At 38.5% G+C, this 17525-nt stretch overlaps 1 protein-coding gene across 2 annotated transcripts in view; it reads right to left on the reverse strand.

Moving 5' to 3' along the window:
- The window catches only part of PM20D2 (peptidase M20 domain containing 2), a 15540-nt gene extending 14659 nt beyond the window's left edge, over positions 1-881 (reverse strand). The window contains exon 1 of one of the 2 annotated variants that reach the window (XM_025042730.1): positions 308-881. In XM_025042730.1, coding sequence (XP_024898498.1) covers positions 308-763 — 456 coding nt within the window. In that variant the 5' untranslated portion in view covers positions 764-881. The remainder of the gene's footprint in view (positions 1-307) is intronic. The other variant, XM_006926317.3, reaches the window with a different exon arrangement.
- Positions 882-17525: the final 16644 nt, after the last annotated feature.

Here is a 17525-nt window from a genome sequence, read left to right on the forward strand (position 1 = left end):
CATAACGAAACAGGATTGATTCTAAGTTCTTTCCTAACGGAGAGTCCACTCAATTGTTTACAACTACATAAGAGGAAACAAAAAAATCAAAAACCTGCAAAACGTCGCCAGGTCTATAATTCATGAATTTTTTATCCAGGGGGTTCTGCTTCTGGCCGAGGCCAGGCTGGGACGTCTAGCGCCGTCCCTTACATCTGCCCTGGGGCGGAAGGAAAAAGGTGCACACAGAACGCGTCAGGTCCTGCCATTCCCGGTCGGTCCCGGCCGGGGCAGACGATAGGAGTCCCGCGCCCGGTCCCCACCTTACCTTCACCGGCGGAGGCGGCCCGCGGAGGCCCTCCAGGGCCCCCTTCACGCCCAGCGCCGCCGCCGCCCCGACCTCGGCGATCAGGTTGTGGCCGCAGGCGTGCCCGATGTCGGGCAGCGCGTCGTACTCGCAGAGGAAGCCCAGGTGCAGCGGGCGCGGCACCGCCGGGACCCCCGGCGGTTCCCACTCGGCACGGAAGGCCGTGGCCAGTTGGTAGTGCGGCTGCACGGTCCAAGAGGCGGCCGGTGGCTCGCACTCGAAGAAGCGCGTCAGCACGCCGTGGGCATGGTGCTCCTGGTAGGCCAGCTCCGGCTTGCTCCAGATGGCGCGGCTCAGGGCGCCCAGGCGCTCGGCCGCCTCGTCGATGCGCTCCGCGGCGCGCAGCTTCAGCAGCTCCAGCTCGGAGACGCCGTCGCAGGCGCCCCCCTCTACAGGTCGTTCCTCTCCTGGTCTCATTGTGCCCAGACCCGGTGACAGGTGAGCACTCTGCTCGAACGCCACCTCGGTCGCTCCCCCCGGGTGAACCCCGCGCCTGCGCACGCGCCCAGCGTCGGCGAGAATTTGTGCGGTGCGCGCAGGCCCGCTCCGCGCCTCCCGGTACCCCGCCCCCCAGCGCCTTGGGGAAAACGTGGTCCGCCTCTTCTGCAGCTGGCAGGTGCTCCGCCCCGTAGCTGGGGCGGAGAGCGCTGAGATGAACCAGGGGTTCAGAGACCCGTCTTCTGCTCTTCTCCGCTGTCTGGACAACTGAATTAAGCTCTAAAGTTATCGTCACTTTCCCATTGTTGCTTATTTCCCACCGCAGCAGAATAAGAACGGTTTTATCGGTTAGAAGGCATCAGAGACAGACCAAGTGGAACATAGTCCCCTGAAAAACGTCACTCCCCACAACAGTAATAAAAAAATTATACAAGGTTATTAGTTCATAAAACTAGGTGTCGATATAAATGCTATACAAAGAACACTGATCCGTAGACTTTATATATTTAAGTTTTAGGTACTGGGCCCAGTTCTTCTTGAGGTTGCTGAATTATTTGTAAAAGCTGCTGCTACTCTATAGTTTACTCATTAGAATTAATTCTTAATAGTGTCTACAACAGCACCTGGAATATCGTAAGCACAGGATATGTATTAGCTAGTATAGTCTATCTGAGTAGAGTAGAACTAAGAATTTTAAGTGAGTTTTTTAAAACCCCAAAACAGTTAAGAAAAAGACTTGAGGTCAATTATTCATACTATTTTGTTGATTTTGGATGTTTTGAATAGTAATAACTTTGAAAGAGAACATATGACTAGTAGCATTTATAACTTTGATGCTGAACTCAAGTAACATGATATATACAGCTGGTGTTCACATAACTGGGTTTTAAGTTACCCAACGAAGAAATTCAAGATGCAACACTCTTGTTTTTCTCCAGAGTGAAGCACAAAGTCTAAAAAACTGTCGTTGATGCCATGCCTATTAATAGCACTATAGAAAATTATATCTTAAAATGTTCCACATTATGAAAGAGAGACTGTTCCCTGACATTACACTGTCTGACCCATGAGTTGGCCCCGGGCCAGAACAGAGATTGCTTACTACAAACACCCCTTAGAGACTTTGTAATCCATGTTCATTTTGACTTAAACCAGTACTCCTTCCTTATCTTGCCTCCTTCTATGTGCTGGTTTGTGGGGCAGACTGTTGTCCTGACGTGGTCAAGCACATAAAGTAATTTCTTATACCTGGTAGCATTCAGGTACTAGTATCCATGACTATCCCACTTTGTTCTATATAATTTTCTGGCATTTGCCAAGGGGGATGGGGATCCATTTTTGTCTTGAAGCCACCGAGGATGCACCTCATATCTAAATTTCCGTTAATAAACTCTAAGTTATCAGACTGAAGTGGCCGGCCTCCTTCTTCCATCTTTTCCTACTGTGTATGGAGGTAGATTTTCAGTTCCGGGAACTTTCCCACCCTTTATGTACTAACTCACATATTAAAAGCTTCCATCAGCTTTTCATATTCTACTATCTCATTTCTTAATTTGTCACAGTTGAGTTAAATGGGACACAGTATATTCATAATAACATAAATATGTTTTTTGAAAAGTCTAAAGGAAGCTAATATACATGAGGGCTGCCTACTAGTTTTTAACAACTATACATACTAATAACATCAGAGTAAGTGTCGCATTCTAAATCTGAAACTACTGTCATTCTCAGTTAACACCCTAACTGAAACTCATCCCTAAAGTCAACAAATGTGGTATTAAATTTCTGGACCCCTTTGTTTATACTTACTATGTTTTACTCTAGTATACTTCTGACAAAAACCCCCCCTGTAACTATGAGATTCAGTATTACTGTGTTCAGTTAGTTGGCTAAAAAAAAAAGACCTCCGTGAGGTGACATTTGGACAACACTTATTCTGTGGCAGGCACTTAAGTGCAAAGTTCTTTACATGTATTAATTCATTTAGTTCTCATGACAACCTATGAGGTTATTAATGTGATTATCTTCACTTTACAAATGCAGTGTCTAAGATTACACAGCTAGTAAGAAGCAGACCCAGTACAGAACAGAAGCCAGTCTGGCTCTAGTGTTCTGCTTTTAGCCACCATTCTCTACTGCTTATGAAAGCAGACATCCAGATTCATAAATGCACCTACAAGTTTGTCTATTTACATTGAAACCCATAACAATCACTCTTTTTGAATAAATTTTCTGCAGCAATTCTACCTGTTGACAACAGTGGAACCCATGTTTGCTCGTTCTTATCAGACAGCTATAAACAATGATAGAAATGGGGTGCATATAAATGTTATATAGAAACTTGTTATGAATTAGCAAAGCTGTCACCTGAGGTGGTAAAAAGATAGATTCATTTTAGGTTCTATTCTGTGTATGCACACATGCATGTGTTGGATTTCTGTTGTTGGCACACTATTTCTTTGCACCCTTGAATTAATTTATTTAATAAACTGATAATCCGTTGAAAGTATATCTTCCCCTCCAGTTTTTAAACTCTTGTTTTCCTGCTGCATTCCTCAGCACCTAACATGGTATGGTGGTGATAGAGTCCTTCCTCCTTCTCAATGAATATTTCTTGGCTATTATTCTTCAACCTATAAGCTAATTGAGTAATGGTAGCAAATAACCACTCAACTATGCTAACTACCTACAGACACTGTGTGTCAATGATATGCTTCTCCTTTGACTTCTCAGTTTTTTACCTGTGGAAGTTGAAAGGCAAGAAGAGAGGCTTCTGGAAGCTACTAGAGTTGGACCTTCTTGAATCTGTTCAGCTCAGTATTTCTTACTGTTACTTTCATTTCTACCCATAATATTCATACCACTAACTATGTGCTCCTAAGGGGCCTGTAATTTTTTTTACTAAAAACAAAAAAATTAAGAATATCTCTTTTCCTTTAGCTGCTGCTATATCTGAAAAAATAACGCAATACACAAAATTTAGTATTATGATGTAAATTTTAACCTTTGTTTCAGGGCTGGGGCTGGGGGGTGGGGTAGAGATAGTTATCATTAGAGGACTGATTTTAAAGTATAAAGATACCTCTTCTCTTGCTGCTCAAAAATCTAGATGCCATCACAACTGACTGAAAAACTTTCAGAATAGGAAATTCATGAAAAATGACTGCTTTGGTGGGAAGAGTAAATCAAACATTTCCTTTAACCTGGAAAAGCAACATTATTCATGATGGAAATACTAGACAAATTCACGAGACTGTAGTGGATATTATTTTGGACTTCAGATTCAGAACTCCTTTTGGCAAGACTACAGACTTTGATATGGTTTATATTCTTTTAATTAGGGTAAAATAAGTAATAAAATAAAATTCCTAACACAAAGTTGTAAGCATGACCTAAATGAGAAGAAAATATATTTTGAGAACACAGAAAAGAAATGGAATGGAAAATAAAATGAATAAAATTAAGCAAAGGTAAACAGAAAGTGCAAGGGATGGGGGCAGGGGGAGGAATAAAAAGTGCTGAAATGATTTCATCCATATAGAGAATGCAGATATTTCACCAGAAAATATAAAAACTTATATTAAGACCTTAAAAAATATGGAATTATCGACAAAAGAACATCCAGGCCAAGGAAAAGTCTTAGAAGAATTTATATGAGCCAAACTGATGACAAATGCCAGGAAGCAAAATTGCAACAGATTGAGAAAACGCTCTGGAGAAAGACAGTTTTACAGTTTAATTTATATCTTAGAATCAAAGGAGGTGATATAAGGGGAGGGGTTACATGAAATTCATTGTTGATAGATTAAGGAAGCAGGAGAAAGCAAAGTGAGGAAATCTGAGATTGGATATGAAGGAAAACAGAGACACATCTCTTTTACACTGGCGGGTATAGGGTAGTTAACATTGACAGCGCACAGAGATGGATATGTGGGCAAAAAGATAACAACGAGGAGTTCTATAGTCTCTGTGCTCTGGTGGGAGGTTGTGCCTGAGGGGTCTAGAAAAAGAGGATTATCCTGAAATTTCAAAGGTATATTAGATACAAAAAGACTATAAAGGCTCACTTAAGGTAAAGATTAGCCTTTGTCAAGGAAGCTACAGGCCTAGGATGTAACTACCCGCTATGACTCACTTTTAGTTAGGAATTTTTATGTTCAGGCCACATCTCATGTGGTTACTTTCTGCCTCTGAGTTTGGAAGGCTGGCCAACCATGCAGGCCTTCCATGAGCTTGTCGGGTTTAGTATGTGACCGCTTTTCGTCCATAGAAGAAAGGAAATATTTCCAAGAGTACACACAAATCTTGCTTCCTATCTTTTCATTTTAACAATAGTCGAAACCCTAACAATTTTCTCCAGAACCACAGCCTGGCACTGCATTATTTTGGGGCTGCCACTGCCAGCATGCCGAGTAAGCAAAATACAGTGCCACTGCGGGATATTGGTTGTTCACAACACTCCCCGCTAGACCTCCCCAAATTACAGTTCTCTCCAGAGATATATCCTCTAATTGATATAAACATGCACTTGAACTAGACAGTACATTAAGAAGTCACTTCTGGGCTAAGGTATTGGAAAAGCTGGCTGTGGTTTGGCAGAAAGCAGAAAACTAAGAGAATAAGTTAGCAGAAAAGTGAATTTTGATTGGAGGTTAAAGGACGTAGAAGAATTATGTACACATTGTTAAGGAAATAAAAATTTATCCAGACAATGGGTAACCGTTGGATGTTATTAAGCCAGGGAGAGGTAAAATTAGATTTTTGTTCTGGAAGAATAATTGAAGACTTCGTGGAGGATGAATTGGTAATGGAGAGACTTTGGTCTGAGACAAACTAAAAGGTTCATGCAAAGTCCCAGGATTCTAGAACATTCCACAGCCAGAAGTGACCAGACCTGATGTCTGATTTAATGTGTATGGAGAAGGAGGAGACAATGGAGGAAAGGAGAAAAGATAATTGAGGTTTTTAGTATGAACAACTGGGTGGATGGTAAAGTCATTAAACAAAATAGGGGAAATGGGAATGTGAGGGGTGAGTTGATGGATGTGCAAAAGACATGTCAAGAGGAGGTGGCACCCTCCATCCAAGAGACTAGAAGTGGTGCTACGGGAAGTGGGTCATGCATAATGATTATACTCAGAGGAGAATTAAACTACCCAGGGAGTGAGTGACTGGGGGAAAAATTTTAATTGAGGAAGAAACTCTGGAAAACAAAAACAAAGGGATTGATTCCATTCTCTTTTATGGCTGATAATATTCCATTCTATATACGTACCACATCTTTATGCATTCAACCATCCATGGACACTTAGATTGCTTCCATTTCTTAGCTACTGTAAATAAGTCAGACAGAGAAAGACAAATACCATATGATTTCACTTATATTTATTTTGTTAAAAAAAACCCAAACAAAATAAACGAACAAATAAGACAGAAACAAATTCATAGATACAGACAACAAATTGATGGTTGCCAGATCAGAAAGGTTTAAGGGATGGGTGAAAAAAGTAAAAAGGAACAAGGAGGACAAATTGCCAGTTATAAAAATAGTCACAGGAATGTGAAGTACAGCATAGGGAATACAGTCAATAATATTGTAATAACTATGTATGGTGTCAGATGGGTACTAGACCTATCAGGGTGATTACTTTGTAAGTTATATAAATGTCTAATTACTTTGTTGTACATCTGAAACTAATATAATATTGTATGTCAACTGTAATTGAAAAATCAGTTTTAAAACAAAAACAAAGGGATTGAGCAAAAATGTCTCGCAGAAACTTGCTTCTTTTGGGTAAGGTTCTATTATATTTGTTTTCATGTTCTGCATAGATTTATTTAAATGGTCCACAAGGTGAAGGCAGCTATTTTAAAGCCTGGAATGCCTAGTACTCAGTTACTTGAAGCTCCCATTGGCTCCCTTCCCTCTTGGCAGTGAGATTAGCTGCTCTGCTGACCACAGCTGTTTTGGGAAGTGAGGGCCATGAGATTCTTACAGAGCAGAGGCTGATTCCCTAGGGCTTATATATTAAAACACTGTGAAGATATAGCCCTAGATGAGAATATTTATTTCCTTAGGTTAAGGTTCAGGAAAAAGGAGAGAACTTTTATTGCTCCCCTGCCCTTACCGATACAACACTGGTATTTTAGAACCAATCCTGTGTTTGAGGGTCTTTCGAGAGATTCCTCTCTCAAGCAATGTGTATGCCTTGAGTATGTGCATGCCATGATTAATAATGACCTTTACAAAGAATTCACTTCTCAAACTTCTTGGTCATTTTGGTGCTACGTATTTTAAAGTCACTAATGGGAATGGATGATGTAGATGGTCACAGAGTGCTTAAAATACTCAGGATACTTTATAAAAGATGCAGTAATTGTCATTAATAAATAAAAACTATGGTTTAAAATTAAAAAATAAACATCTAGTAATTAGAGGCACGATGGAAGGTGAAACAGGACGCAAACTAGAGATTTCCAATCAAACTGATTAGGAAAATACAATTACAACGTTCCAGAAGGTTTTGTGCCTTTCTTCTTATGTTTTGCTCCAAGGCATGATACCAAAATAAGGAAAGAAGAGACACTGGAGGAAACTTCTGGCTGACCAGAAAAGATAGGAAAGCTAACTTTAATAAAGCTAACTTTATTAGTTAACGTTGAAAAATATGTACTGTTTGGTAATATGACACAAAATAAGCCTCTGATCATTGGTTGTATTGAAAATGCAGCAATGCTAGAAGAGTCAATGGCTAGAGAGAAGTGGTCAGTGAGTACAGTTTTAGTTCCGCCTAGAGATTACTGTACAGAGTAGAGCCTACAGTTGACAATGTTAAAAATTTGCTAAGGAAGCGGATCTTATATTAAGTGTTCCCATCACAAAAAATAACACACAAATCTTGGGCAGGAGGAAACTTTTGACTGTGACAAATATGTTTATGGCATAGATCGCATTGATGGTTTCATGGGTATTTATTGTACTTATATCCAAAATCATCAAGTTGTATACATGAATATGTAGAGCTGTTTGTATGTCAAGCATACCTCAATAAAGCAGTTTATTTTTTAAAAAGGAAGAAGGAGAAGTGCCTGTAAGAACCTCGAAGTCTTCAAAGTTTTGTTCCTGTTTCTCTCATAGAATGATGATTTCCAAGTTAAAAGGTTTGAAGAGACTAATCAACTCTAGAGATAATTTCTAGCTTAGCTTAAGTAATGGCTGAGAACATTTCAATATTATTGGTTATGGTAACAAATTATAGTTCAGTTTGCATTTTTTAAAACATGCCTCTACATTGTATATCTTGTGCTAATGTGGTAACAAGAGACAAGGCTCTCGTCTCAGCCCTGGCATTGTACCTATGTTTCAGGCATTCAGGTTCTCACCTGTAAAGAGAGTGGACTCAGTTATTTGTAAGACCTATTTGAGGATAAAGATATTCTCTTAAGATTTTTTTTAATCATCTTGCTTATGTGCTTCAATAAAATGTTTTACTTTTAAAAATACAACTTAGTAGTATTTAGTAGACATGCTTTTCACTTTGGTTTAGTTGATGGGGGGAAGAAAGGACCTATACAATCCAGATTCTGGTTGCTCCCTTCCATGCCTATTCTCCCTTTGGCTCTTTTTTTTCCTTATTAAATGTCATTGTCGTTATTTCTGATTTTTAAATGTAATACGTCATAAAAGTTTCCTCATCTGTGAAATGGAAATAATGGTGCCTATCTATATAGCAGTCTCACAAATAGATTGTGAGAATTAAATGAAGTCAGTGTATGTAAACACTTGGAACAGTTCTTGGCCTATAATCATATAAGCCCTCAAAAATGTTAGCTGTCACTATTAGCATTATCAACATTTTTTAATGTTCACCAAAAAAATCAGAAAAGTCAGTAAAATACAAAAATTATTTATGATTTATGATCTCATCCATATAACTCTTGCTATGGAGTAATAGCTACTAACATTTAGTGCATGTGCTTCCCAGACACTCTCCCCCTACCCCTCTTCCTTCCACCCTGTATGTATGTACATATGCTCATGAGTGTGTTACACATGTAATCTGTTTGCAGCTAGGGCCCTTTTGCAGCTACCATGTTTGCTCCATTTTCATCTTTGGGCCAGACTCGATGTGCTAAAATTGAGGTCCAAACCATTGATGGTTATTACAAATTTTACTGACTGTTTTGAAGAAAAACAAAGAGAGTATTACAGTATGTTGCGCTGAAAATTTTTCTTAAAACACTTCAACGTTTCTCTTTTCCTTCAAAGTTCTTCTCCCAACCCCAGCAGCTGCCTCATTTCTTTCCTCCTTCCCATCCACCTCCTCAACAGCCACTCCAGCTGTCTCTGGCCTCCCGTGCTGCACAGCACACCCTGAAGCACGTACACTTGGTTCTTTAAGACCCTTAAACCAGGGCTCTTTTGGACAAACATTAACCACCTGTTGACTGCACCAGAGTGAGTCAGTTCATCGGTATACATGTATGTTGACACACACCAGTGGGAAATGATGACACTAATTCTTAAGTTTAATAATTATCTTGCAAGTCTGGAGAGATGAAAGAAAAAGAACCTGCCAAATTCGAGCAGCAGGTGTCAGTACAATGACTCTCTGGACCCCTAAGTGGTCCACCTGGTCACTGTCAGCTCAACCACTTGTGCTCCAAGAGTTCTGGGATGAAGGTCCCAGTCTGACAGCGTGGTCCCTTCAACATGTCCTGTGGATGTCTTAATCCAGGGAAAGTCCTTCTTTAGTATTTTTCCATTTACGAAGTCCAGGCACATGAAGTGCTTTGAAAGAAAATAATAGAAATTGCAAGTCCCCAGTTTCTTCTTCAGTTCTTGAAATACTGTTTAGCCTCTGTAATTTAGTGACCAGTAGAATGAAGCAGATGCATCACTACCATCAAATTACTTAGGTTATAATGTTTTAACTGGAAACATTTCTTCTGTTCAAAAGCAATATTTGGATGCTCCCCAAGAAGCTACCATCTACAATGCTGTGCACATCAGACCTTGCCAAGCTGCAGACTCGCAATTTTATATAATGTGCAGTCTTTTTATGTCTCTGTGTGCACATATGTACTATATTCGTCTACGCAGGCTGCCATAACAAAGTACTAGAGACTAGGTAGCTTGAAGAACAGAAATTTATTTTCTCATGTTCTGGAGGCTAGAAGTCCAAGATCGAGTTGCCATCAGGATTGGTTTTTGGTGAGGCCCCTCTTCTTGGCTTGAAGACAGCCATTTTCTCACTGTGTCCTCAAATGGCCTTTTCTCTATCCTTGCAGGGGAAGGGTAGTAGGGGCATAGAGAGAGCAATATCTCTGGTGTTTCTTCTTCTTTTTGTAAGGACACCAATCCTATTGGATTAGGACCCCTCCCCGGTGACCTCATTTAAACTTAATTACTCGCTAAAGGCCCTGTCTCTAAACAGTCTCATTGGGGGTTAGGTTTCAACCTGTGAATTTTGGAGGGGACACAATTCAGTCCATATCACCTATCAAACATCAACAGCCCAAGATAACTACATAACAGCAAAGCAGAAAATTTATTTGTTTTGAATAAAGATGTCGTCATAAGCTATAATAAGTACTTCTAAAAAGCAACACCTATAGTAAATACATATACAGAATTAGACAAATTTTTCAAAAAGACTTCCTAAGTATTTTCTTTGAGAAACTGAAAACTCATAATATACATTTCTAATAACATTAGAATTGAGAATGTTCATTTCCTTTCAAGGGATCTTTTCTTGAAATTTCATGTTTTTTTCTTAGTAATAAATGTGAATCACATTAAACCTCAGAAGTTTGATTTTACAGTCCTATTTGCTCTAATAAGTTTTTATGTCAACAAACAAAAATTTTATTTTTTGTTATTATAACTGTTCTTATTATAAGCTATTCAACTTCACTAAAATGAACTTGCTTTCTTATTAATTTGGCTTAGCAGAAATGTTTGTTCAAGCTGAATTATGAGACATATTTAATTCAATATTTTAAGTTTTTTAGGCAAATATGATAGCTGGCCAATTTTTTAAAAATCTAGAATATCATTTCTATTATCATTTCAAAAAAGCGAATACTTTATTCATTGTCTAATTCATACTAAATAGAAGCAATTGACACTCTTATTTTTTTCTTGTCTAAAATTACTTTATAATTTTCCAAGTGTTGTTGTTGCCAAGAGGTCAGTTTCTTTCTCCAGGATACTTGACCATGTAGAGATCTGCCGTCATGAGGACATGTAATACGGATCTATCATGTTGCTTTGAAAGCTTCAAAGGCCAGATTTGACCATAACATTCAATATCAGAGTCTAGTGCAGAACAAAGTTAATTGTGGAACAGTGTGTCTATTGACTGGAAGTGAATCAAAATTATATTTGAAGTGAGAATGAAAGGTCTAAAGTCAAAGTTATTACATTGAAATGTCTAATGATTTCACTCATCATTAATAGAGACGGACCCTCTGCCACACAATTTTAGAATACTAGAGAAATCATCGAAAGAAACTAACGAAGTAATGTGTATGATGGAAAGAGAGAACAAAAAAAGGGGAATAAGAAAACAGTATGAAGCTGTGTGATTTTTACATTGCTATAGTCTTATTCAAATATTTTATTTTAAAAATTGAATCTGCAATAAATATAATAAAATGCACACAAAAAAATTACACATTTTTAGCCCAGGGATTACACATTGAAGTTTAAGGTTTAAGAAAAACTAAGCAAAATAAATAAGCAGAAAGGCCAAAATTGTCAGTTCATGACCAGCCTAGTAGTCTGGTTTCAATTAATGGTGAAATAAATTTTACCCAAGATCAAATTAAACCTGAGTTTCTAAGTTACACAACAGGGACATCCATCACAGGTTTTAATCCAAGAGAATTTGATCTTTAAATACTTTAGGCTGTAAAATAAACAAACTCCACACACTTTAATCTAGATTACATTATCAAACTCCAAAATTCTTTCTGTAAAGTGCTTCTTTTGTTCCTTTTGGACTTTTGAATACTAATATTTCCATGCTTTATTGTATATTTTTAAATCAATATAGACACACAGCAAGGGCCTGTTAGACAACTTTGGTTGACTTGGTATCTGAAATAGCAACTGTTAGTAAAGCTTCAGTAGAACTGAGACCCATGTATGCAAGGAAATTACATCACTCTACAGAGAATCGCCTTAACCAGCCCACGCTTCAGACAAGACAGCAGGCCTGTGAAAGTTGAAAAACATTCAAATCTGACAGAACAATTTGAAGAAAACATCTTATGAAAAATACGAATTGGTCTGTAAGGTGAAAATACTGCAGTGATAGATTCTACTTTTAGATTTTGCTACACATATCAGGGAAACTGTCCACCATCTCTTCGCTACACTGCCACTTTTTAAAACTTATGATGAGTGTAGAATTGATCAAAAGAGAAATCTATTCTGAGGAAATGTGTAAGATTAATAAGTGGATAAAAATGAATTTTTCCAAGTATAAAAGTATGTATAATGTATCTGGTTAGAAATTATATAAAGGATTAAAGCATTGTGTAGATATATATTTTTAAAAAATACTTTGTATTAATATGTTAGAAATAAATTGCACTGAATTAACAGAGCTAGGTGAACATTATCCAGTTGATAAGAATGTGTCTTGGTCCACAAGATACTTGGAAATATGTCTAACGAAGAAGATGAGCCCTCACAGTTCGAAGTTCCTGCAACCAAAGAAAGGGAGAAACAGAAATGAAATCTGGGAGGAATTTGTGCAGAAGCCAATGTTTAAGAGAAGTGTTGGATTTGTGGACAAAAGGATGGGCACAGTGGCTGTTACTTCTCTTGGTGCTGTGGTTACAATGACATAAATAAACTGAGTTTTCCTGGATAAATGTTATTCCACTTGTCCAACCTACAGATAAACTGTGGAGCTGATGAAACTTAAGCTTCAGGGCCCCTCAACTACACAGACTCCTTCCAACACGCAAAGGTCTAGAAATGGTTTCTCTCAAACTCATATGTTTAAGTAAAATTTGCAGAACATATTTCAATCACAATCAGTTAAAAGCACTATATCTTTCCATGTTGATGTTCCTTCTGATTTACTTCCCCTTAGTCATGTCACATTGGAAAGTCCATAAGCATTTTGAGATTCAGTTAATGGGAAAATGCACCGAACATACACTTGGTTTGGGTTTAGTGGAATATAATTATGTGTGTTGCAGTCACTTCTGTATAGAGTTAAGTATTGCTAGCCATCCAGGTATAGAAATATTCCAGAATATTCTAACTGCCTGCTGTGCCAACTCATCTGGCATCCTGTCATGTGAAGAGAACAGGTCAGAGGTCATATTGTAACGTGATCTTTTTCTATAGTGGATAGCACCATATAAAGTATGTAGGTAGTAGAGAAGAAACAAAGTTTGTGATAAAAGGACATAAAAGTCAGTTTTTTGGAAATTCTTCCAATCACCAGATATGTAAAATCGTTAAGGAGGGAGGAGTCTATTTTCATCCTCCTAGTCAAAAGGAAATTCTATCTTGTCAGCAATATATTCAATAATGCAATGTGTCATAGTTTCCCTTCTTTTAACTAAGATTGTACATGATAGAATTGATCAGAATTACTGTGTTTGTACAAATTTAGCAGTACTACACACAATGAGTATATTTGTCCATGAAATCGCATGTTATATATGCATTGCAAAGCACTTAAGATAGTGTCTTAGTGTACCTAATGCATCTGATCTTGATGAATATATTTGTCCATGAAATCGCGTGTTACATATGGTATGCATTGCAAAGCACTTAAGATCGTGTCTTAGTGTACCTAATGCATCTGATCTTGATGAAGTCTGATGACGTGTCACTCATTGGGAGATTTAATTTACTCTTGATTTAACACAAAATACTAACATCAATAAACATAATGTAAAACTCATTGTACAATGCTGTGACGAGATGAAGAGGACAAATTCATTAAGAGTGTGGCCAGTTTAAAGAAAATGTAATATTCATCACTGCCCAAGAAAAGTTGAAATATCTTTACATCTTATAGCTCATATGTGGAAAAATTTGATAGTGGCTTTGTGATATTTGACAACAATCTTAAATATACACATGACATTCCTAGTCATGAATAACAAAGCTAAAAAAAACTTTTCCAAACTATCGATAATTAAAAACAAATTGCCGTCAATCATACTAGACTAAATTATCTTTTTAAGGGCTGCTTCTAGAAAATATTACAAACCGTTGTCATACAAAGAGATCAAAGACTATGGAATAAAACAAATTAGAAATACTATTATAGAGAGGTGCCGGGCACCTCTATTTTATACTGGATTAAAATATATATATATTGGATTTTGCAATATTTACAACTTCAAAATTTTTAAATGACTATTTCCTCTACTTTTGTACCTGTAGCAATAGCTTTTGGTCTCCTACTCTGATTCCCTTCAGCAAGTGCACCCACCTCCTAGGTGCTGCAGGTGTTGACTATTAAGGACTCACATAGGCCCCTGCTGCCACAGACTAATTGCCCATGGCTTTGCCTGGAGATGCCTGGAAGGCTTGACCACCCTCATGACTGATCAATGCTAGGGCATCAAAGCCCTTGCTTCATAGCAGGATGGTTCATATACCAGAGCTCCCCAGGAGATCTGGTTGAGACTAGGTATCTTCTGAAACCATACCTTTGTCTAGCTTCTCCAGCCCTATTATGCATCCTCACTCAGCAATAATTTCCTGAGGGTCTGCCCTCAATAAATTACTTCCTTAAGAATCTTATCTCAGGCTCTGCTTCTAGACAGTATCTAATTTTGTATTTGTAATTTTCATTCTTTTTCTTAGGTAAATGCCCCCAATTGTAGAAGCATCGAGTCCCTCAAATTCTGTATTTATTTCTGACCCTACTTACTGATATAACTGCACAGAGGACACTGTGAGCTGGAAGATGGGGATCTCATTTTCAGGTGGTTTGAGGAGCAAGGTTGGGTTGCTCACTGTTTTGGCAATTTCTTTGATTGTTCTCTCTGCCTTTTGTCACCATCAAAAATTAGGTTAAAGGGGTAGGATAAAAGACGAGAAGAATAAAAGGGTGTACCCCTCAGCTGAATCAAATCCCTTTAAGGGACCATTCCCCTTATGTGTCTTTGCCCAGAACTTGATCATGTTGCCACAACAAGATGCAAGGGAGGCTGAGACATGTACTCTTTTCAGACGGGTGATTTGCTGCTAGAATACAACTGGAAAATGTTAAGCAGGTGGGCAAGTGGAGACTTAACAAAGCAGAGAAAGCTGAACTTTAAGCACCTACAGTCAGAAAAGCCAAAAATAAGACAAGATTGGTTGTGGAATTGAAAGCAGCTGTCACTTTGAATGTGGCGTGGATAGAAAAGATCCACGTAAGGAAAGTTTATATAAGGAGCAGCTAAATCTCCAGATGCCAGCCCTAACATTGCATAGCCAGGCACCTTTCTCATCCCAACAAAGAAAGACAGGTACTCTCGCTGGAAAAATGGAAATGGAGCTCTAGCCTCAGGGATATTCCATGGAAGTAGGACAAAAGGTAAAATAGGGAGGTTAAGTTATATTCTTCATATTGAGCTGTGGTTAATTTTAGTCTCCTGCCCCTACTCAGCTCCAAGAATAATAGCAGTCAGGCTTTTGTCCTCTGCAGGAGGAGAGAGGGCATCACACTCCTGAAAAATGGAACAACAACAAAACAAATAAAAAACTAGCCTAAAAGAATAAAAACTTAGAAACGCTAATATTTGGGGGGTCTACAAAGTGAGCCCTAAGTACAAGTCCACAGTAAACTCTACAGTAAAGCCACTCTAGCCAAGCTTCCAATCCATTTTTTCTCTCTTAAGAACAGAGAGCCAAGAATTACTAGACTTTTGAAAACCATCTCTGCAGAACCAACCCTATCGCCAGTCTAAGGCCCTGTGAGCATGAGTCCCAGAGATGTCTGTAACAAACAATTGTTCAACTTCCAAAGCTTCAGTTTGAGAAAGCATATGCTGGCCTGATAGACTGCAGGTGATTAAAAAAAAAAAGACTGTTCATACTTGGTATTCTGTGCTGTACTGTCTTGATGCAGTCTTGATGTTTATTATATACCTTAAGATTAATGGGGTGCACCTTTAATGAAATGGTCTCTGACACATAACAGAATTGCATTAAGTGCACAGCTACTCCAGGCTCCCAGCCCCTCAAATTACCTGATGCAGCTGCTCAGGGCTTCCCTGCTGAAAATGAATCACTAGCTTGCTGCCAGACACAGGTCGAGAGAGCACCACTATTAAGGTACACCTAAGCCCAAAGATTCCAATAATTTTCTGGGTGACTTCAGAGAAACAATGGAATAAGAAAGGAGCAATTCAGTCAATCTCATTGATTTAATGTGATTGATGTATTCAGGAACATGTGAGAAGGGGCAGCATGGGAGGGGGCTAGAGAATTCACAGGGATGACATCGTCCCTATTACATGCTGTCTCTCTCTGAGAACAAGGACTGAAGTTCAGAAGATGTAACTAAGCTTTGTTTACTGATGGAAATGTCCACATTAACCATAACCCTTGGAGTAGAAAGCCAAGGAAAGGCAGCCCAGAGGGCCTAGTTATATACAGTATGGCTTGCCCCTAAAAGCAGAGCCAGAGACATACACTTAGGTGCAGGTGACTTATTTGAAAGATAATCCCAGATAACAGGAGAGTGATACAGGCAAGAAAAATGTCGATAAAATGTGTGTTATTGAACTGGTTACCACCATACACAGCTAGGGCTCAGTCATGCTTGGGACCCTCTGAAGAACTCTAGACAATCCACTTGGAAGTGTACAATATTGAAAAAGTGCACATATCTATACTAAAACACAATATCTATACTATGTATAGAGAAAAATAAATAATATAAATAAGTAAAAATAAATATAGTTTATATAAAAATATTTATAAAACACTATTCCAAGAATTAAAGTTCTACTGAATGCTACTTTGAGCACAAGTACAGTTCTTTATGTAGCATTAGTTTTTAAAATACTAACAAATGAGATTTGAAGAGACATGATTTTAAAAGTCTCTACATTCTTCTCTGTATGAGTTTGTTTCTGTTTTGTTCATTTATTTTGTTTTTTAGAGAGCAAACTGATGGTTGCCAGATAGGAGGGCGATTAGGGAGCTGTGTGAAAAAAGTGAAGGGATTAAGAAGGGTAAATTGACAGTTTCAAAATAGTCACGAGATGTAAAGTACAGCATGGGGAATATAATCAATAATATTGTGGTAACTATGTATGGTGTCGGGTGGGTACTAGACTTAACCGGGGGGATCACTTCATAAGTTATATGAATGTTTAACTGCTATGCTGTATACTTGAACTAATACAATATTGAAATGTCAACTGTAATTGAAAAATAATTTTTAAAAAAATCTCTAGCTTCTTGATGTTGGTTCTCATTGGTTGGTTTAACGTTTGGATTAACTTCAGAGGAACTCACTTCTGTTTGTAGGATTCAAAGGTGGAAGAGAAACTCCAGCCTAAGAAGGGGCCTTCATAAGTGCTTCCTAGGAGATGGGAAGGAAAAAGAGGTCTCTACAGGAACTGTTCCCTTGGATCGGGGGCAATGATGAACCCCATATTGTAGGGTATATGAATAAATGTGGCCTGGCAGCATAGGAGGCCTGAGCAGAAGGAAAAGAGCTACTCTCTTTCAGACCAAGGCACACTCTTTGGAGGGACA

The sequence above is a fragment of the Pteropus alecto genome, unplaced genomic scaffold (assembly GCF_000325575.1).
Source record: "Pteropus alecto unplaced genomic scaffold, ASM32557v1 scaffold7, whole genome shotgun sequence".
Classification (NCBI taxonomy): domain Eukaryota; kingdom Metazoa; phylum Chordata; class Mammalia; order Chiroptera; family Pteropodidae; genus Pteropus; species Pteropus alecto.